Consider the following 21,055-nt stretch of genomic DNA (forward strand, 5'->3'; position numbering starts at 1 on the left):
TTAGCTCAGAATTATCAAAGTTGTAAATTTTCATTGAGGACTAAAAGTACTATGAACTAGTAGAAGAGTGATGATCAGTACACTAAAAAATAACTACACATAAAATTAGTAACTCTTGTATTTACAATATCAATTCTGAGTGTGTTAGCTCTGACTATAAACCATTGAGTATAAAAGAATATTTTGAGTGTTCTGTGTCCTGTGCAGAATAATCAAAGCTAAACGAACCTCGTTTTCTCAATGATCGATAACTTGCTTGTCGATGACTTGTTTATCTTCCCCATCATCAATGGTTGAACGATTATCACCAGAGTGAACGGAATCAACTTCATTTATCTTGCCACTTTCTTGCTCAACATAGTCCTCACCATCCTCAGATACTGAGCTAATATCCATCTCCTTTTCTGGACTGTCAAGTTGCACACACTCAGCAACTGTATCCTGCACAGAACTGTTATTTTCTGAATCGAGGCTTCTATTCGATGGGGTTACGTCTCCTTTTCTTACCACGTTGAAGACAATACCGTTGTTAGTCCTTTCTGGCTGTAGAAGGTCACCTTCACCTACCATAATGCTTGAACTACCCGCGGGGACTCTAATACTGAAGTCTCTTTGATCAAATTCGGTGTCTGAAGTTCTATCTGGAGTTGATACCCTTGGGCTCGGGGAGAACAGGTCTCTACCAGCCATCTGAGGAACGAGATTGTTGAGGTCAATAGTCAATCCTTTGTTCAATCGTGAACCAATCTCCAAGTTCTGGACAAAGTCGATAAACTTATCAGCAGATGTTGTCCTCATCAGAGGACCACCAGATCTTGTCCAAGAGTTAAGGTCCACATTTTCGGACTCGCTGTCACTGCCATCATGTGCGCTCCGGTGTGTTCGCCAATTTCTGGTGGTATGTGCGCCGGAACCACTGCCTCCTTGATGATGTGAAGCAGCAACATCCGCAAGAAAGTCTTCAAGGGAACCTGTTGAATTCTCTCGTGCAATGCAGTTCCAAGAAGGAATTCTTCTGGAAGCATTAAATCTGACAGTGCTTGACAAGCCGTGAGAAGCAGCAGCCGCTCTCTCGGCACTCCTTTTCAGTCTACGCATGTGATTCAGAATAGCAACACATTCATCAAGTGCAAGCTCAATTCCACAGTTAGCTTTAATGGCTGAGAGTTTTTCCCAAGTGCACCGTCTTCCTTGATTTGCTGCCTTTTGCAGCTCCAGAGTAGAGGGGTTCTGTATGATTTTCGAGTACTGTATCATAAACAAAAATGGAACAAAGATCAGTGTCAAGCCAACCTGCAGTCTTCCTTGTACAACTTATTTGAAAATAGAGACAAAATTTCGAACAAACTTGTCATGATTTACGAAACAACACTTTTTCCTTAATTGCAAAAAGAGAAATTGCTAGTAGTGGACATACCTGAGCTAGAGTGGCAGGCATCACAACAGTTACGTCACCCTCCCAATCTTGAGCAAAAAGCTTTGCTATTCCTCCCAAGGGAAAACCAAGTTCTAACACCTGGTGGCATCTGTGCTTCACCTCCATTTCAGCAAGCTGGGCAAGCTGCACGGCCAAATACTTTATGTTACAATTGTTCTGCTTAAATTCAACGCTAGGAGCATGCAAGGATATGAGCCATGAACTAGCAATAGCAATTCTTAGTTACGAGTTAACAACAACCAACAAGGCCTACATAGAGCCTACACATTTGGAGGTCTAAACCATAGAGCTAAAACAAGTATACATGTGAAGATGCGATCAGTTGATCTAACGGAATAAAGGCAATTTGGTTGGCTAGATTTATATTAGATTCAGGATTTTTCTATAGGTTTGACACTCATTCCGCTACTCTAGCACCAAAAGGATAGCAGAAGAATATCAACAAGTGAATCTTGCTTTGATTATATAATTCAAAACCACTTTGAGCTGCAAACTGCTCATTAAATTTTCCAACAAAAGATTGTTGCTCAGAAACTGATCACCAGTGACTTACAAGAACCCTATTTCTACAAAGGAGAAAATACCATAGAGATGTTCACACCGCTACTTGGCGGTGCATGTTAACTGTAAAAATTATTCTGCATATGATTCCTTCAAATCAATCTCTTCAGTGACTTCGATTGAACTAAAGAGCTTATTTTAAATGTTCAAACAAGTGAAGATTCTTTAAGTTAAATGAGGGAATCAAATAGCTCCTTATCACCATATGGTTGAAGTCTATGGTATACACATCTACCTATAGATACAGAATAATTACTTGAAACTAACTCAATAATCACAACAACCAAAAGCAAAGTACTCTACACTTCTGTTGCAATGAGACAAATACATGTACAAGAGTTAGATGATGCATTAACAGCGACCATGGACATCAACTGAAAGCAAAAAGACCAAGACCATCTATAATAAAGACAATAGAAGTCCATATGAACATACCTTGGCAGCAAAGTTGCCTCCATAAGCTCTTACAAACTCTTTGATCCTCAGTAGAGGAGCGATATGTGGATTCGCCTGGCTCACAATGAAGTGATTGACATTGAAGAGCTCCTTTAGCTGCATCATTGGCAAATCAACCTCCAAGCTACCATCCCTCCACCGGCGAGAAGATGCACCAGAAGTGTCATCAGGTCCCAAATGAAATGGTGGATGATATGGAACAAGATCTCCACTTCTATCCTTTGCCATCAGTTCTTGAGCTTCGAAGAGACCAGGAAAGGCACAAGAAGCAGTCACAGCACTCCATATAACAATATGAGGTGAAGTCAAGTAATTCAAGCATCTAGGAGGTTCATGTTTCCTAGGGGAGCAAACAGTAATCCCGAGAACTCTACCAGTCATGTCATAGGCTTCTTGGAAAGTAAGATTATTCGTGAGATTGCGTAAAAGTACCTGCAGCTGTCTGATTTCATGTACAGCACCCTGGGTCATGACTCTCCTGAAAATAGTAAAAATTCCACCTAACTGATCGAAAAATTGCAAGGAGTGCCAGGAGTCTTCGAAAAAACTCTGGAGCTCAGGCCAAGATCGAGTCGCAACTATGGAGCACATAATCGATCCGACACTTGAACCAGCAATTATCCGTGGCAGCAGCTTGTGTTCTACAAGCGTTTTCACCACACCAACATGGAAAGCTCCTAGAGAGGCACCTCCACTTAAAAGCAAAGCCGTCCTACCAAAGGCATGTCTTGTTTCATGCATGAAAGCAAGCTTCTCTTCCAACAGAAGCTCCTCTGAATCAGAGTCGCATACCATTTTCAACTGAGTTGAAACCTCATCAATATATTCCTTAATAAGTCTAGGCACATGAAGCCTTCCCTTGTGAAGTTCTGAATTGCACATATTACCAAGATTCCTTACAAGGTCAGCTCTCATACAGAAAATGATATCTCTCAGAGAACCCTCTTGCCTACGATGTCGAAGCTCTTGAAGTTTATTTCGAACTAATTCTTCATCATAAAGATCTGCCTCATTCAATTTAGGTGTCTCTTTATCCAACATCTTAGCAGCATGAGCCCACTCCTCATAAGTCAAGGCAGATCTCATCATATTCCTCCAAAACTTCCTCCTATAAGCCATCTCAGCCTTAACTTTTACATTAGTATACCGCCTCAACAAGAAGGCGAGAAGCGTTACTAATGCCAATATCCCTTGTGGATTGCGAGGGTGCAACCACGAAATCAAAGGTGTCACATAGTACGAAATTCCACTCTTAAACTTGTACAAGTAATACATCAAGAAATGAAACAATCGATGCCTCAACTGCGTAATCGACTTGCAAAACAAGACTCTAAAGGCAATTGTTCGACCCAATATCGTAGAAGGTCCAATAGCAAAGAAGTCAATAGTAGCCTCATTACTTATATCCATCTCAAATGGACAAATGAACTGGTTCCAATAGGTTGCTCAGCAAAATGTTAAGACAAGCAATACACAAATACCTAATAATCTAAAGGCTCTAAACTTATACCAATTGAACAAGATTAGCACAACAAAGGTCTGTACTATCTCTGAATATCAAAGTAACACAGAAACTAACGATACTCTGACAAAGGTTATTCACAAGATTCAAAGTAATCAGATTGAACCAGAAATTAACAAAGCTAAGTTAAAGTTCAAGAATAGACCTACTAGATCAAAGAAAATACCTCATATATTAGGAAAGTCAAAGAGATAAATTCCCAATCTTTTCCTGTTTCAACCTATCCCTTTGTACAAAATCTTGTCAATTCAGCTCAAACACCAACAACAACTTGACAAAAGCACAAAACCCAACACACCCAGAAATCAAGATTCAATCTTTTAACATCAAGATTCAATTTTTATGCAACCCCACAAACCAAAATCAAAAGGGGTTCTAGGAATCAACCAAAAAAACTAAAATTTCTCAAAGCAAAACCCAGAAAAGGGATAAGAACTCAAGAACAGGCTAATGCTTCTTTTTCAAAAAATACAAAGAAAATGTGAAAAATAATAAATTTAATCGCACTGCAATTTGGCACAGATTGGATTTAATAGAATCATATTGGGATTCGAAAAAGGAAAAAAAAGTCAGAAATTTGGATCAGATAACGATTTGAGTATATGGTTAATAAACTGACGTATGATATGTATCAGCTAAGGAAGTATGGATAGACATGATTGAATATATTATTTCTAAAATTCAATTCAATTCTATAAATATATAAAATAAAATATTATTCAACAATTTTCCTATTCTGCAGAAATTTGTAAATCGTTTTAATGATTTTTTAAAAAAATAAAAGTTTGAATTTGTCCTTTTCTCCTTTCTCAATATGAAAATTGTTTTGATTTTGTGAGAGATAGGAGAAAAGGGCAAAAGTAAATGTTTTCGAGATATGAGGTTGTTGCTTGCAAGTAATTTAATGACTTTTTTTATTTTATTTTTTCCAATTTTTATTTGGTATTCAATATTTAAATTCAAATTTGATTAATGAAAATTCGTGTAGAATAGGTTAAATCCAAAGGTGGCGCGTTTCTAACAAGGACTCGAAATTGAAATTTAGATTAAAAAGGAATTGTCTATTTAATGCACCACATCTTTAGATTACTTTTAGGTTGGAGTATACATTTATAGTTCGACTCGATTTAATTTCTAATTTCTAGTACTAAAAATCAAAATTAAATTAGTATAATAAACTTTTTTATTTATTTTCAGAGTATAAAATAAAAACACGATAATAATTTGATATAATGAAGTATAATAGAGATATAAAACACGTGCATTAAAGAAATATTAAAAGTTTTAGAAGTAATTAATAAGCAATAATACTCAAATATTATTTATTTTTTTGGTTGTGTGTACATATTGAGAAAATGACATTTGAAATACCTTTCAAGTAAATCAATTTAGAATTAGTATTACAACTTAATGATATTATTTGTTGCGTGTGTTCACAATACTATAATTAATATTCTTTGTCCCTATACTTGAAAATGTTTAGTTCATCAATACACATACATATACATATTTAGTTGTCATATATATATATAACTATTTATATACATTGACAGTTTACGTATTAAAAGAAAAAAAACAGTAGCATAACACTTGTGTGTCATATATATGCCACTATATATATGATGATATGCGTAATATTATAAAATGACTTATACATAAGATACATACACACAACAAATATAGATATATCACATATATCTTGTGTATAAGTTAATGTATACGTATTGTAGAATAATATATGTGACATATAATGATTTACATACATTCCGACGTATATACAACTATTCCACCATCACCAGAAGAAGAAGAAGATGAAGTCAATGACACTAACGAGAAAGATAAAGAGAGACTATTTGAAATTACATTTTGTTAGTGAGAATTTAATTTTTCTCGATCTAATTAAGACCAAGAGAGAGAATTGGGAAGAATGGAAGGGATTAGGTTTATCAAATTAAAATCTAAAATTAAGGTATTGCTATGTTTTGTAAACTAATGTTATGTTAGATAATAAATTAAAAACATTGCTAAAACGGATAAATCAAGGAACTTTTAGTCTTTTATAATCTATTCGAATTTAGATCACATCATTTTTCCTTTTAAAAGAAAAATTGTACAAAATAGCAAATATTTAAATCAAAATAAATTCTATAGCTATTGTTTAAAATATTTCCATATCAAATTTTGCACAAATTTTGCCATTTGGTTCGGATCCACATCAAGCGGAAGATTTATTTTTATCCAAATTCATTCCCTATCTTTTCTCTCCCATTTTCTTTCAGTTATCCCTAAAATTTCTTCCCAAATCAATTATTTTTAATTGGTTGTGGCCCACCTTCTATTTTTATACAAATATGTTAGCTATATTTTTAATAGCAATATATTACCCCTCCCTCCAAATTATGTATTTATTTACTTACTCTAAATAAGGATTATTTTATATATTCCAATTTTCTTAAATATATTAAAGTTATTATTTTTTCTAATAGAAGAAAAAAGATACTGTCGGTGCCGACTTCGTTGTTATAGTGACCTTCCAACTAGAATTCCCAAATACCCTTGAAAATATTTATTGATAATTTAAATCTTTTGAACTATTATATTTGAAATTTCAAAGTTTTTAAATTCCAAATTTTTTTATTTTAATAAGGTTTATCTAATTGATATACATTTTAAAAATGATTTGAGTAGTGTAACTTTTTTTTTCATGGTGTAAAAAAAGCCTTTGCTTAATTATTAAGATTTCAAGTATTTCAGTAATATATTAAATATAATTTTATGAATAAAATTTAAATATGATAATATAGACGCAAATCTTATTAATTATCTTTAAATCTGTGCAAGTAAATAAAAAATTAAAAGACTAATCACTATGACCCAACATCTAAATTTGTAATCTATTATCATTTTTAAACACACTAACAAGATAACCTAACTTTCTTGTCAACTAGTCAACTACTACCTTATAATATAAATTATGGAATATAATCACTACCATTCATGTAATATTAAATGAAAAAAGTCAAATCTTGGAGAGGCAAATAGCATTGGACGAAGACTATATTAACTCATCAGATTATCGAATTTGAGTCATGAGGATAAAGAACCTGTTGGAAGTTGGAACTTGGAAGTGAAACGTTTAGTCCAGTTAACGGACCCATGTGACACATATTTAAATTCGTTAAGCTAGTGAATTTCGAATAAAGTACTAGCTCAAAACTTTGACATCTAGATGGGACAAAACACCATTAAGAAACCAAACAAGCTTAGGTTCTTTCCTTGCCTTTTTCATTGCTCAATCAACAAAACACCCCAAAACAAGATAAACCAACAAGTCCAATTTCAAAAGCCATCACCAAGAATAGACTAATAAAGATTGAAAAACATCATATTTTTTATGCAAAATGATAACAAATTTTGGCAACACAAAGTCACCTTGGAGAAGATCAAAATCAAGAATCAAGCAGGTATCTCCTTCTGATTATGCAGCAACCCCTCAACATCCATCTTCACTTGAAGTATCCGAATTGTCGTCTCATTGTATGAAGGCAACAAGTTGTTCTAAAGGGAAACAAGGTCATACTCTTGATCATAGTCCATCTAGTAGAAAATCGTCGAGTTCTAAGTCAACTTGTTCATCCACACTCAAGGATTCAAAGTTCCCTCAACAAGTTGAACTTCATCCTGGACTAAATGAATCAGACAGGATTTCAAAAGTGAAAGTTTGTTCATACCATCATTGTTCACTCAATAAACACTCTGATGATGATCCGTCTCCACCAGTAAAACGCGTATATAGAAGAAGAAGACTGTTAAAACCACAGAAAAGTAGGAGACTAGAAAGTGAGTCAACAAATGCAGATCAGTTTTCTATTGAGAAAAGCAACCTTAAACAAGATGTTGGAGTTTTCGGAGTAAATGAGCCTAATGTTGAGAGTGTGTTTGGTGAAGAGAGAAGTTATCAAGAGACGATCGATATAATGAGGAAATATTCTACACAAGAGCAGGATACACTGGTTAGTTCTGACGTAGAATCAAATGATCAGAGTGTAACAACATCAGTTTTCCGCGATATAGAGGACATAGAAGCTGATTTCTGTCATGCGGTTCTGATAAAGCCGGTTGACAATGTCGTTACCACGGGTGAGGAGGTTGAGGATATCAACAGAGAACTGCATGAGAATGAAACATCGTTGATATATGATCTCGTTGAAGCAAAATGTAGCACTGAGGTTTCCTCTGCTTTAGCTAGCAACGATACAATGGAACTCGTAGACAATTTGCAAGAGACGGATGACAAAGCTAATCCAACTGAAGATGTTGATCCCAATGCCTCGTCCAAGAAGGTACACGTAGCCCAGCTTCCGAAAGAGAAGCTCAGGAGCATGTGGAGCCTGATTCACAGACATATGATATCGGAGGAATCTACAGAATTGGAAAGCAAAGTGATCCGTGGAACTGATGAAGATAATCACAAGGATGGGAGCAACAAGTCTTGTGCAGCAGAAAGCTCTAATTCATTTTTGAGTTGTTCCGAAAGAGAGTCAATGACTACAAATCAGGATGCAAATAACGAAGAGATTGAAGCGCCCAAGATTTTGGCAGTTAAGCTAGTACGAGAAGCAATCGAGAGAATTCTTCTTCCAGAAGTTCAAGATCACTCATCAGATGATCAATTAGTAACAAGTGAAGGTAAGACATGAATACTTCTACATGTGATTGTTTACTCTCCTCTCCTTAAAAGTAAAAACTTTCTGCTAAGTATTGACATAAGCATTCATTATACAACAGTGTGTAACGAAGAGAACTCCAACGAGTCAGACACCAAGAATGAGGAATGTGATAAGGCGGATGAGGGAATTGTAATCAGAGAAAACATTGACAGCCCTCATGAGATACAGGAAAACGAAGAACGAGTCATGAACAAAGCTGAGAAGAAAGCACCAACGCACTGGAGCAATCTTAAAAGATGGATTATTCTCCAACGATTCATCAAAGAATTGGAAAAGTTGAGAAAATTCAATCCAAGGAAGCCACGGTATCTGCAGCTGGAGCCTGATCCTGAAGCAGAAAAGGTTAATCTGAAACATCAGATGGAGGATGAGAGAAAAAGTGCAGAAGAATGGATGCTTGACTATGCTCTACAGAAGGCGATAAGTCAGCTTGCTCCGACTCAGAAAAGAAAAGTAGGACTACTTGTAACAGCTTTTGAAAATGTGGTTCCTCCTCGAAGCAGTAATATCCAGGTTACATTTCCTAAATTGGAAACTAGAAATGAAGACAATATGCAAACTGCAGGCAAGGGAAAGGCATCAGTCTCCAATGCAGATAATGTTCGTGAACACGTAGACAAAAGGGATGCAGAAGATGACAGTTCGATGTTAAAAAATGATGATACTCAAAAGGCCATTGTCCTCTGCCAGAAGCTGAATGAAGTAGCAAGCACTTCGAGTGACAAGGGATCGGTTGAAATAGTGGAGTTTGGTGATTCAAATGATGATTCTCAAAGAGGAACATCTTCTACTATCTCAAACTTAGGCAACGACGGTGATGAAACACAGGAAAATAACATAAATCTCTCTGAATGTGAGGCCATGGAGAGTAGTACTCTATCCAGTGATGAGAACGAAAAGATAACAGAAGCAGAAGACGAAGACGAAACATACAGAAAACAGGTCAACAAACAGAAGCACATCAGCATGTGGCATTTGGTATCGCAGCACATACTTTCAGACGTTGTATCAAAAATAGGGAATGAACAACTCGATGAGGTAAACTACAACAAAACACTAGCTGAAACGAATATGGACAACTCCCTTCACGATTTCTCTGAAGAAAAAGATGATATGAGCCACAATGGCAGAAGTTTCAGCAGAAATGATGCTGTCAATCTCATAAAAGAAGCTGTTAGCCAGATACTAACAACGCCAATTCAAGATGATTCATCCAATACACAGAGTGTCACTAGTGACATACTTCCAGATGAGGAGCCACCAAAAACTGATCATACAGATTGCGGAGAGCAAAATAGTACAAATTCACTCAACGAAAGCTTGAGACATCGTGACAGTCCATTAGAAACAACGGAACTTGTTGCTAATAATCCTATCACCGAGAGTAAATTTGAGCCACCAAAGTCCAAGAGCTGGAGCAAGCTGAAGAAATTGATCCTCCTTAAGAGATCAATAAAGGTATTGGAAAGAGCTCGAAAAGTCAATCCACAACCCCCTCAACTTTTGCCCCCTACACCTGATCAAGAACAAGAAAAAGTGGATTTGAGGAACCAAATGTCAAATGAGAGGAAAAAAGCTGAACAATGGATGCTCGATAATGCAGTGCAGCGCATGGTCAGTAAGCTAACTCCTGCACGGAAAACAAGAGTGGCGATGCTTGTGGAAGCTTTCGAAGCAGTTGTTCCACTCCCAGAAGTATGAATTCAACTGGAGTGGACTAAACTTTAGTCAAGAAAATTCCTTGAGAACCTTTTTACGCGAAATGTAAAGGTAAGCAAATTAACTACCTACACTTCCTAGAAATAGCTAAAGGTAACTCATTAATAGAGGATCTTTTTTGCTTTCCCTTTTCATTGTGTTCCTTGAATAAGAGCTTGGAGGGGTAACATTTGAGGGATCGAAACGAGCTTATGCACTCGTTTGATTCTTCTACTCCACAGCGAGGACGCAGACAAGAGTTTGCACCTATCATTAGAGGCTAACTGAGGATGAAAGAACAGTCTTTTTATCATGATATGTGATCAAAAAATCGACTATTGTACAGATAAATAAAACGTAATTTCGGAAGCTTGATCATTCCTTCAGCACAACCATATGATTTTTGTTTTTGGATTAATGAATGGAAGAAACTTTGACTCATGAGAGTATATGAATCAATGAAAATGTTATCTGATGCACAATTTCCTACCTGTTTATATTCACCTTATTAATTCATCATCAAATAGAACAAGCTAGAATGATCATCTACTAACTATATTTCTCCCACATCGTTTGTATATAGAGACTTTTGTGACTTCATATATGAGAAACAAGACTGATGCATTCGCCGAGCTTTGTAACGTGGGCTTGTAACCCGAGTGGGGGCAACAATGTGGTGGAATGTTGGGTCCATCTTGATGGATGGGCTTGAAGGGCTAATGTTCTGGCCTGCCCTGTCCAAGCACAGAGTTGGGTCAAGTGGTCTATACGAAAGTATAGGCCACTTGGCCTTTAGAGTGGGATGGACTGCGTGAGGCTGGTTTCACAGAGCAACGACTAGTCCCCGCTCTGTGCAGTGGAAGGATCACGGGCTAGTGCTCTTTGAGTCCTAACAAAAACCTGATAGGTTGCCTAATTAAACCATCACTTTTTTTGGGCCCTAAATCTTGCATATTATGTCTATGTTGGTATTTATATAAAATCATGTCAACTTACTATACATTAAAAGTAATTTAATAAGGAGAAATTTGTAATAAGTTAGCTCGTTTTGGCAATCTATTTGAAATCGCAAGTACTAATAGTGATAAAGTAATTAATGTTAAGTACGTAACTATATATAAATACGATTGCACTTTTTGTGATCTCTTTTGTTCTATAGTTTTGGTAAATTCAAATTTGATTCAAGGCTCTTTTGATCTACAATCAATCTCTTTAGCCGCGAGAAGATTTGGGTCTGTCAAAAAAAACTAACACTTTTTCCAACGTTTCTACCGTAAGATGGGAAGTCCTCCATTAAAAAAAGCAGTCAAGCGATGAAATTGCGAAATAGAATAGTTTCCACTTTCTTGTAGCACCTTCTGTATAAAATCGTTAAATGTCTAATGAAATAATGTCACAGATCTAGACTTGATTGAGTTTTTAGTTTTTCAAAGTTTTATTTACGCTAATGTTAGGTAGACATTGTGTCATATTCTCCCACATCGTTTCTGAACAATGACTTATTTGTGTTTATATTTTAGATAACAAGACTCAACATCGCCGAGCCTTGTAAGTGGTGGAATGTTAGACTGACACTGACGGCTGGGCTTGGAGGGCTAATCTTTGGCTTGCGAAGGTATAGGTTGCTTGGCCTTTAGAGTGGGATGGACTGCGTGAGGTTGGTTTCACAGAGCAACGAATAGTCCCCGCTTTGTGCAGTGGAAGGATAACGAGCCGGTGCTTTTCAAGTTCAATAAACACTTGATGTGCTGTCTATTTAAACCACCATTTTTTTTGTTCACCCTAATCAAAGGGTCTCGTGTTTGTGTTTGATTCCTGGATATGGAAAGCGATTCCTCCTTAATGAGATCCTACAGCTCTGTCAGTGGAAGGATAACGAGCCGGTGCTTTCCAAGTTCAATAAACACTGATGTGCTGTCTAATTAAACCACCATTTTTTTGTTCCTCCTTAGTCAAAGGGTCTCGTGTTTGATTCCTGGATATGAAAAGCTTGTGGAAGCTTTCGAAGCAGTTGGCCAATAGGCAGCCTTGGTCTTAGTCTAGTTCATTTTTGTTTTTTGTTCTTTCATCATTTCAAACTGTGTGTCAAATGAGGTATGATGAAGTATTCAGGATAATTTCACTGGTCATATTTAGAGGCGGATCAAAGATTTAAATTTAATAGGTTCGACATTTAAGATTCTTAATATTAAATTCATTACACTGCTAAATTATGAGTTCAGATGTAATATGTCTTTGATGTTTTACTCTCTGCCGGAAGCTATACCCACTCACCCTGGTTACACTTCCAGCACTTGTACAATTAAATATCTGCCACCGAAAAGGACAACAACAACAATCCTGTATAATCTCACCAGTGGAGTTCGGAGAAAGTGAAATGTATGTACACCTTACTAAGCTTGTATGGGGTTAGAGATGTTATTTCCGATGAACGCTTGAAGAAAAAGGAATCCAACATTAGAGTGGGGTCAAATGATTTATACGAAGGTATTGGTTGCTTGTCTCTTTAGAGTTGGGCAGACTGCGTGAGGCTGATTTCACAGAGCAACGAATAGTATCTACTCTATGCAGTGGAAGGACAACGAGTCAGAGCTTTTCAAGTTCAAAAAACACCTGATGGGCTGTCTAATTAAACCACCACTTTTTGTTTACTTCAGCCCTTTTTACCATCCAATTCAATTTCATTTTTTTTTCCATTGTTGCTCAATTCTCAAGTAAATGCAAATAATCTATTTTTGGGCAAATGCTTGTGTAAAATTGATGTATAATGATAGGTGAATTTTCTATACATATGAGTTATCTAAATGTGTAAAAAGATATTTTAAACTGACAATGTATATTTGAATTATTACATGAAATGAATGAAAAATGTAGTATAGTGGATGAGATTGCTCCTTAATCAAAGGTCTCGTGTTCGAGCTTTGGTTATATAAGTATCCTTGATAGAGAGCGCTTTCCTCCAAATGAGGTCATATGTGGTGCTAATTAGTTGAGCTTCAATGTGTATATCGAATAAAAAATAAAAAAATAATATCAATTAGTCTTTCTACTTAAAAATGTGTCATATAATGGTTGGAGCAACGACTTCCACATGAATTATTTCATACAATAATACAAGTTGAATGGTTGATAATGATTTTGGGCCAATGTATGTGTGTTTTCATTGACTATTTTGTGGTGATAAGTAGTTGGAACTTTCATATTGTGGCCAACTTTTCACGTTACTAGTGTATATTTTATTCCACTTATCTCTTCTAATAAAAGCATGCAATAATGCAAATTAAATAATGGAGTAAATTAATTGACCACATTCATTAAATTGCTACACTTTCAAAATTGTTGTTCTTCTCTTAATTATTTAGATCTCTAATTTGTTAACGAGCTATTAGAATAAGACTAAATAATTTACTCGAATAATTATTGTTAACTAAGATGGTTTGTGTTGTGAAGAAGAGATGCATATGTTTTGATAAGTAAGATCGGCTATGATGGATCTAAGGAGAGATATAGATAGATCGAGAATATATTAGGAAAAAGTGATTAGGCGGCAGGACATGATACATCTTTACGTTACAAATGACGTGACTCTAGATAGAAAGGTATACAAATCGAGAATTAGGTAAAAGTTTTGAAGATAGTAAATACGTGTTGTGTTGCTTTTCTTTGGAAAAGGCATGGTAATAGTCGTTCGGAACACCTTACTTGCTCCTTCTTTTCCACATCAATATTATTATTATTTTGTTCATATTGTTATTGTTCTTTTCTCGTTAACATGACCTCTTCATTACTGTATTTTCTTTCAAAATTGCTTTGAAATATTTTACTCAAACTAGAAGTTAAAGCCTACATACTTATCACTCTTCCCAATAAAATTACACTAAAGATATTATTATATTATTTTTTTTATAAACCAGACTAAAATAATACATTATTTGACATTTTTACCTTTTTTAAAAAATAATTCTAATTCTATTTTTGATGTAGACAATTATCAAGATTTATTTGGCCAGCAAAAGAACAATATTGTTTAGTGGAAAGAGAATCTTTTATTTTGGTCCAAACACGAATATACAAAATTTATTTATTATATATTAGCTCTTATAATAAACCAAAGGTCGTTTAAAGTATCTCTCAAAGAATATGATATTAATAATCCCACTAACCACATGCCTAATGAAATCACTCTCAATAATTCTTTTATAATAAACATCATTTGTTTAATTAATTTTTCGATCGTAATACTGAAATATTATAATTTATTGAGATGATGATATAAAAACTCAGGTGATATATCAAAGTGGTCGGCATAGATACTACTCCTATAATAAATTTATAATTAACAATAATTAGGTAAATTAATTTTATTTAGTTTTTTGTGAAAGAAAAAAAAACTGTTTTAGGCCTCATCCACTGTTACAAAAACAATCTTTAGCGACATTAAATATTGACATTAATAAAGAGTATTTAAGTCTTTATCGGTATTAGTTAAATGTCATTAAAATCAATGTCGCTAAAGACTTTAGAGACATATGCAAAGAGTGTCAATTATCGCTAAAAATATATATTTAGCGACAATTAAGAATTAATTGCCAATAATAATCATTTTTGTTATAGTAATCTTTAGGGATTGGCAACCTCATAAGATAATATTATATTACGTTAATATTATTTGCATTATTCGTAAAGATTGATGAGTTGATCCATATGGTTGATTACATCTCATAAATAAGATCAAAGGAAATAGATTGATTTCTCTAATCAATGTCATTTTAGTCGGATTTGTTATATCATACTTTTTAAGTGAAATTTTTATCATTCTGTGTGGCTTACAAATTTTTTTAAGAAAACAAGTTTACTCAGTATATATGAGTTTTCTTTGCGATTTTAAAAAAATTATTTATATTTTAAAGTATTTTACACAGGAATAAATAAAGATTTGATATTAGATAGACATCTTCTTTTCTAAAAAATTCATTAAATATTTTTAATAAATTCAATTCAATAAAAAAATTATTGTTAATATTTTAAAAGGGAGTTAGTACTTTGACATATATTGTTTACGGATGGTGTCACAAATAAAGTCAAATAAACTCATGAATTGGACTAGTGGAGTATTTATTTCAACAAAAGCAAATTCGAATATTTCCTCTTTCATACAAGTAGGTAGATCAATGGTACAACCTACCAAGGTGTGAGACGAACTGACTTCTTAATTTTTAATCAGATGTTATATATATAAATTGTAAAAGTGAAAAATAATAATTAATAAGAGTGTTTTTCTCGTAAACAACTTTTGTACACGGCAAATTTAAATTTTTTCGTTGATTTATTTAAATATTTTCTCAATAAATCATCATTTAGATTTTATCTCTATCTTAAAGATACGTAAATTATATCTGTTTAAACTCATTAAGTGTTAGGTTTAGTGTGTCTACAAGTTCTAAGCTTTGATCCAATATTATCTCATATAATTTTCGATTTGCTCAAAACATATTTTAATACCGTTACTAAAACGGTTCATAATTTATATAAAAAAAGAAAAGATAACGGTCGAATATTTTACAAATTAACGTATTAATAAAATTTAAATACCAGATAATTACTGTTGACACCCAATTTTGACCCACGTCGGTAGAAATTAATTATCGAGCTTCCTAAATTTTCCAAATAATTCAGATTAATTAGTTTTATAATTTTGCAAAAAATATAACGATTTAACGTTTACATAGTGGTGTATATAGCCGGTATATCTTGTGTATATTCTAAACCAACCCAACTTCCCCCCATCAGCCCACACCCCTCCTCTTCCAAGCCAGGCCCAAGTTCCCTTCAGGCCCAAACGTTCCCAATTCTCCCACTTCTCTTCCTAAAATCGGCCCAACACCCAAAATTCCCCTCAACCCAACCCAATTCAAACCCAACATTCCCCTCAACCCAACCCAATTCAAACCCAACCACCCAAAAACCACCCAAAAACCCGACCCAACACCTGACCCAACCCCAATAACCCGTTTCCCCCCCCCCCCCCCTTTCTTCTTCAGCCCCATTCAATCAACAGAAACCCAGAACAACAAACGAAACCCGGAAAACCCCCGCGTCTTCCCCACGCTCTCTCGCTCTCTCCCTCATCTCCCCACGCTCTCGTCTCCCTCACGCGTCTCTTCCCCTACGCAACACAGCCAATAATTCCCAGAAAGAAACGCGACAAACTCCCCTGAAATCGCGCGATTCTCAGATCGAAAATCCCCAGAAAACAGACGCGACCTCTCCTCATCGCGTCTCTCCCTCACGTCCTCTCTCCTCTCCTTCCCTCTCTCCCGCGTCTCCCCCACGCTCGCTCTCTCCTTCCCCTCTCGACAGAGACCCATACCCTGCCGCTGTCGAGCAGGTCTGCAACACGCAAGTCGTCGCTGTCGAGTAGGTCTGCGAGGTGTCAATTTCATCCTCTCCAACACGCCTGGCCATGTGGGTTTTGACCCAAAGGGATTTCGATTTTGAGTTCAAAAAATGGGCGAAAAATCGTATCACCGACCCTACATAAACCCCTCCCATCTTCATAAAAGAGGAGGGTTTTTTTTCACGAAAGAGGGGGATTTTTTCATCGAAATTCGAAAAAAGTAGAACTTGGGTTGGACATTTGGTCAAAATTAAGGCTGAATCTTTGGTCGAAACTTTTGGAAGCAATTTGAGGTTGGAGATTTCTGGACGAGAAGAAACTGTTTCGTCGAGTGTCGTTGCGACGTTCTTGTTCGAGCGAGCGAAGCAGAGGGTGATTTCGAGTTCGTGATGGTGGTGCTCCGCCTGCTCGCTGTCCCTGTTTCGCTGCACTTAAAGAGGTAACACCCATCTTGACCCTCGACTCTTAGTTGTATTTGTTGTTTGTACGTTAGTGTTTAGGTTGGTCCTAGCTGCTGTGAATTTGTTGTATTGCAGAAGTTGTTTGAAATTTGTGGTTTTGTCTTGTCTTCGCTTGATTTTGTCGCAACTTCCTGAATTTGATAAAGTTTTAAAGGGAATGAACGGTGTGTTTGGGGTATTTCGATCCGCCGAGTCTGTTTCTGCTCGTTTCCTGCTTCTTCCTCCTGTTTGTATTCGTACATGAATTAGTCTAAGGGAATCCTTCGTTATTCTGCTTATAATGAGTTGTAGATGTTACCCGTTTGGTCGAAGTGAAATCCAATTTCACTTCAAACTCTTCTGTCATCATCTTTATTGTTATTTCTTCTTTTGTTTTTCTTTCACTTTGATGTCAAACTGATGTGATGATGGGTTCGACAGAAGCGAAGTAGTGCATTGAATGATAATAGTGATGTCTTATTTTGGAGTTTTGTCCTTTTTCTTTGTTGTTAGTTCGACAAGTCAAATTTTAAATTCAAAGATTGCCATATACATGCCTTGTTCTGTGAAATTGAAAGTTCATTGTTTGGTTGGGTAAGTAAAATCGCCTCAATATAGTTATTTACCTTGGGTCGACTCGCATTTGTCATTACTTTTCTCTTCTGTCGTCTCTTTCATGTTGCGCTAGTCTGACCTTTCTTGTTACATGTTGTCGTGTGTCTATTGATCCGATTAGATACTATCCATGGATATGCATTTTCTATTAAGTTAGTTTGTTTTCTTGTATATGTGCCCGTTGAATCGAATATTAATTCCTTTTGTTTATTGTGTGGCATGTAAAATCCGTTTGAGTTCACCACGAACTCTCCTTCTCCGTATCTCGAGAGAGTCGTAAAGACTCATAGTCTTTTACCAAGCAAGACAACCTTAAGAGAGGCGTACAAGTCATGAAGTTGGAAGGAGAATCCAAAGTGGATTAGAAGACGTTTCTTTATTTTATTTCCGTATTTTATTTTGTAATGGGCATAAGCCCTTGTCATTTTCCTTTCCTTATTCCTCTTATATTTTATCTTGTAATGTTTAGACTAGGACAGGTGGCAAAATGGGTCGAAACACCCAAAAACAGGTGGGTCCAAAACTCGGTCAAGGTGAACAGTACCCGAGTTTGGACCCAAAAATCTCTCTCTCTCTCTCTCCTTATTACTTGCTTATGTGCGTTGTTTAAAGTATCGTTAGTGTTAGGACTAGAAAAATCCAAATCTCCTTCGAAACGCCTTTCTATTTTATCAAGCTAAAACTAAGTCTTAAAATATTGGACGTTTCAAATTCACTAGTTCGTTTAGAGTTTAAAATTTAAAAAGTTTAACTTTAAAAGAATCTCAAAAACAATAAGTATTTCAACTTTTAGATTTGTCCAAATAAAACTCTAATAAAGGTTCAACTTCAAATTCGCAAAAGGTTAAAAAGTAGTCAAATAAGTTAATCGTCGGAAAACCGTATTTAACGGAGTGTCTTAGGTGCCTTACACCTTCCTAAGACACTAATAAGAATCCCGAACCCTTAAAAAATGTTTCAAAACAATTGTTCTGTTTAGGTTGTTTAGAAACAAAGTTTTCTTGATTTTTCTTAAAAATTAAGTGGCGACTCCTAAAAGTCGAAAAACAAACTCTTTTCGAAAATCACCCCCTTTTTTCGGTAAAACAGAAATGGCGACTCCGCTGGGGACTTGGAGGATTCTAACCTTAAGATTAACGTATTTGATTATTTGTGATTAACTGTTTAAGTGTTTAAATTAATTAGATTTTTTAAACTGTTGCATACATAGCATACATACTTCCGTCAAACGACACTTTTTTACATTTTCACTAAAGGACGATTATGCGGGTTCGCAGTCATTCGTTAACCAAAAATCTTCTCGGGGCACCCTGACGAGTGTAGTTGATTACTTGATAGTCAACGATCGTTAATTGTCCCAGCCCAAGTAGTCCGCTTGGGTTACCCATTCCACTTTAAATATAACCCACTCTTAGTCAAACTAGGATAGAGCGAAACCAAATCCCGAAAATAGTGCATTGGCCTAGGATGACCCGACACCCAAGGAGTGTCGGGCCCATTAGAAAAGTCCACCTTGAGTCCAAAGAGCCTGCGGCTCGATAGGACGCTCATGTTTGTTGTTTAAATTTGAAGGATGTATTGCGTGTTTAACTAGTTGTTGTATCGGGGGGATTGAAATTAACTAGTTGTATGTTTTTGTAGATGTCAAGTCAGTTCCTTCACTTCAAAATGGTCACCCAGGCATCCGACATTCTTCGAATATGGTGGGGCAATCTTAAGGAGTGTCAAAAGAGAGAAATCTCGATTTACTTGGGTCACCTACCTTCGATAATGGATTTCAAGGTATGGCCCACGTTTATCGAGGTCATCACCCGATTTTGGGACGATAAGAAGATGGTCTTTCGATTTGGAGATGTCGAAATAACACCCACACTAGAAGAGATCAAAGATTGCCTTGACTCGATTGGGACGTGTGGCAAAAGGAAAAAGCGTCCCGATCATCACATTCTCTTACCAGATAGGCCAACCAAGAACGAATTGAGAGATATGCTATTCCTAGTGAATGCAGATTGGTTAGAGACCAACGACATTCCGCTGATGAGGTTTTTCGAGAGGTGGGGGCACGACAATTATTTTAGATTGTTCCCGGACGAATTTCATGATCACAGTACTTGGAGGCAAACTCAAGCTATCGCTTTCTCCGCATGCCTCTTGGGAACTATGGTGTTCCCTAAAGACGAAGGTAAAGAGATCGACACCCGGGTAATAATGGTAGTGAATGCCATGTTCAGAGGAGTCGGTAGAAAATCTGAAGAAAAGAAATATTGCTGTTTGGCCCCAGTCATCCTGTCCGACATTTACCGATCTTTGAGCCTGTGCAAGAATGGTTTTCCGTTTTTCCAAGGTTGCAACATCTTACTTCAATGGTGGTTGACGGAGCATCTATGCAAAAGAGACAACCCCCAGCTACAGGGTTTGGCCGAACCAAGTCAAACAAGTCCTCTCGATAATTATGAGTTCTACTTGAGTATCCGTAAATTTCCAATTCACACCACCAGGGATGCGTGGGCAAAGGTGTTTTACAATTTGAAAGAAGGAGACATACAATGGGTATTACCGAGCTTCAGGTCTCAGATGATAGCAGCACAAGGGGCCAAATTGCCATTTTTAGTCCTTCCCGGCATCAGAGGATTGCGTCCTTACAACCCGACACGAGTAATGCGGCAATTTGGGAAAGTCCAAATCATACCCGCCCAAGGAGATGCCAGCTCTTTCATTGTTGATTACAACGAGAAGGACAAAATACCTTTCGCTAAAATTATCCTCCAGGAATGGGCCGGACGCGTCAACATGAAGCGGGAGGTCACCGAAGACAGGTATGGAGCTGGGTATATCGACGAATACAAGACATGGTTGCACAAAGATTTGCGTGGTGTAGTGGATCCAACACCACGCACGAGTCGGAAAATCGAAGATGTGGAGACAAGGCTTCAGATTCACGCGTACCATTTTCAGCAAGAGTGGGACCGAAGGGAGCAGGAATTCTATAAGAAAGAACAGGAATTTCAACAAAAAGAGCAAGCATACCAACTCCGGGAATTAGAAAATCAGAGAGTTTTGGCCGTAATGTCACAAGAATTAGCTGACACAAGGACTTGTCTAATGCGTTTGGACACTGTTTTGGACGAGCAGATGAACACCTTACAAGCCGTACCAACATCTTCCAAAGCTGCGTTCGCTGAGCCATACGTGTTCACC

The 21,055-nt window shown here is 36.4% G+C and overlaps 2 protein-coding genes across 3 annotated transcripts; one reads left to right on the plus strand and one right to left on the minus strand.

The window, feature by feature from the left end:
- Nucleotides 1-11: 11 nt before the first annotated feature.
- Nucleotides 12-4,908, minus strand: LOC101263951 (triacylglycerol lipase SDP1). Its single transcript, XM_004249160.5, has 3 exons — nucleotides 2,435-4,908; nucleotides 1,418-1,561; nucleotides 12-1,248 (listed from the first exon to the last, which is right to left on the minus strand). The coding sequence occupies exons 1-3, from the start codon at nucleotides 3,863-3,865 to the stop codon at nucleotides 238-240; spliced, it is 2,586 nt and encodes an 861-aa protein (XP_004249208.1). The 5' UTR covers nucleotides 3,866-4,908; the 3' UTR covers nucleotides 12-237.
- A 2,300-nt stretch (nucleotides 4,909-7,208) lies between these two features.
- On the plus strand, nucleotides 7,209-12,179 carry LOC101258807 (uncharacterized). Of its 2 annotated transcripts, XR_003244070.2 has the most exons (3): nucleotides 7,209-8,666; nucleotides 8,766-10,477; nucleotides 11,926-12,179. XR_003244070.2 is itself a non-coding variant. In XM_004249704.5 (2 exons), the coding sequence occupies exons 1-2, from the start codon at nucleotides 7,379-7,381 to the stop codon at nucleotides 10,406-10,408; spliced, it is 2,931 nt and encodes a 976-aa protein (XP_004249752.1). In that variant the 5' UTR covers nucleotides 7,209-7,378; the 3' UTR covers nucleotides 10,409-10,800. The 2 variants fall into 2 exon arrangements, 1 of the variants encoding a protein (XP_004249752.1); XM_004249704.5 differs by lacking the exon at nucleotides 11,926-12,179 and having other exon boundaries at nucleotides 8,766-10,800.
- Nucleotides 12,180-21,055: the final 8,876 nt, after the last annotated feature.

Source organism: Solanum lycopersicum, chromosome 10, assembly GCF_036512215.1.
Source record: "Solanum lycopersicum chromosome 10, SLM_r2.1".
In the NCBI taxonomy this organism is placed as follows: domain Eukaryota; kingdom Viridiplantae; phylum Streptophyta; class Magnoliopsida; order Solanales; family Solanaceae; genus Solanum; species Solanum lycopersicum.

Excerpts from the sequence above, each read along its gene's own strand:
- LOC101258807 (XM_004249704.5), top strand. The coding sequence starts at position 7,379 with ATGATAACAAATTTTGGCAACACAAAGTCACCTTGGAGAAGATCAAAA. Across the intron at positions 8,667-8,765 it reads TCAATTAGTAACAAGTGAAG|TGTGTAACGAAGAGAACTCC; the intron begins GTAAGACATGAA and ends ATTATACAACAG.
- LOC101263951 (XM_004249160.5), bottom strand. The coding sequence starts at position 3,865 with ATGGATATAAGTAATGAGGCTACTATTGACTTCTTTGCTATTGGACCT. Across the intron at positions 1,562-2,434 it reads GAGGCAACTTTGCTGCCAAG|CTTGCCCAGCTTGCTGAAAT; the intron begins GTATGTTCATAT and ends TTGGCCGTGCAG. Across the intron at positions 1,249-1,417 it reads TGCCTGCCACTCTAGCTCAG|TACTCGAAAATCATACAGAA; the intron begins GTATGTCCACTA and ends TTTATGATACAG.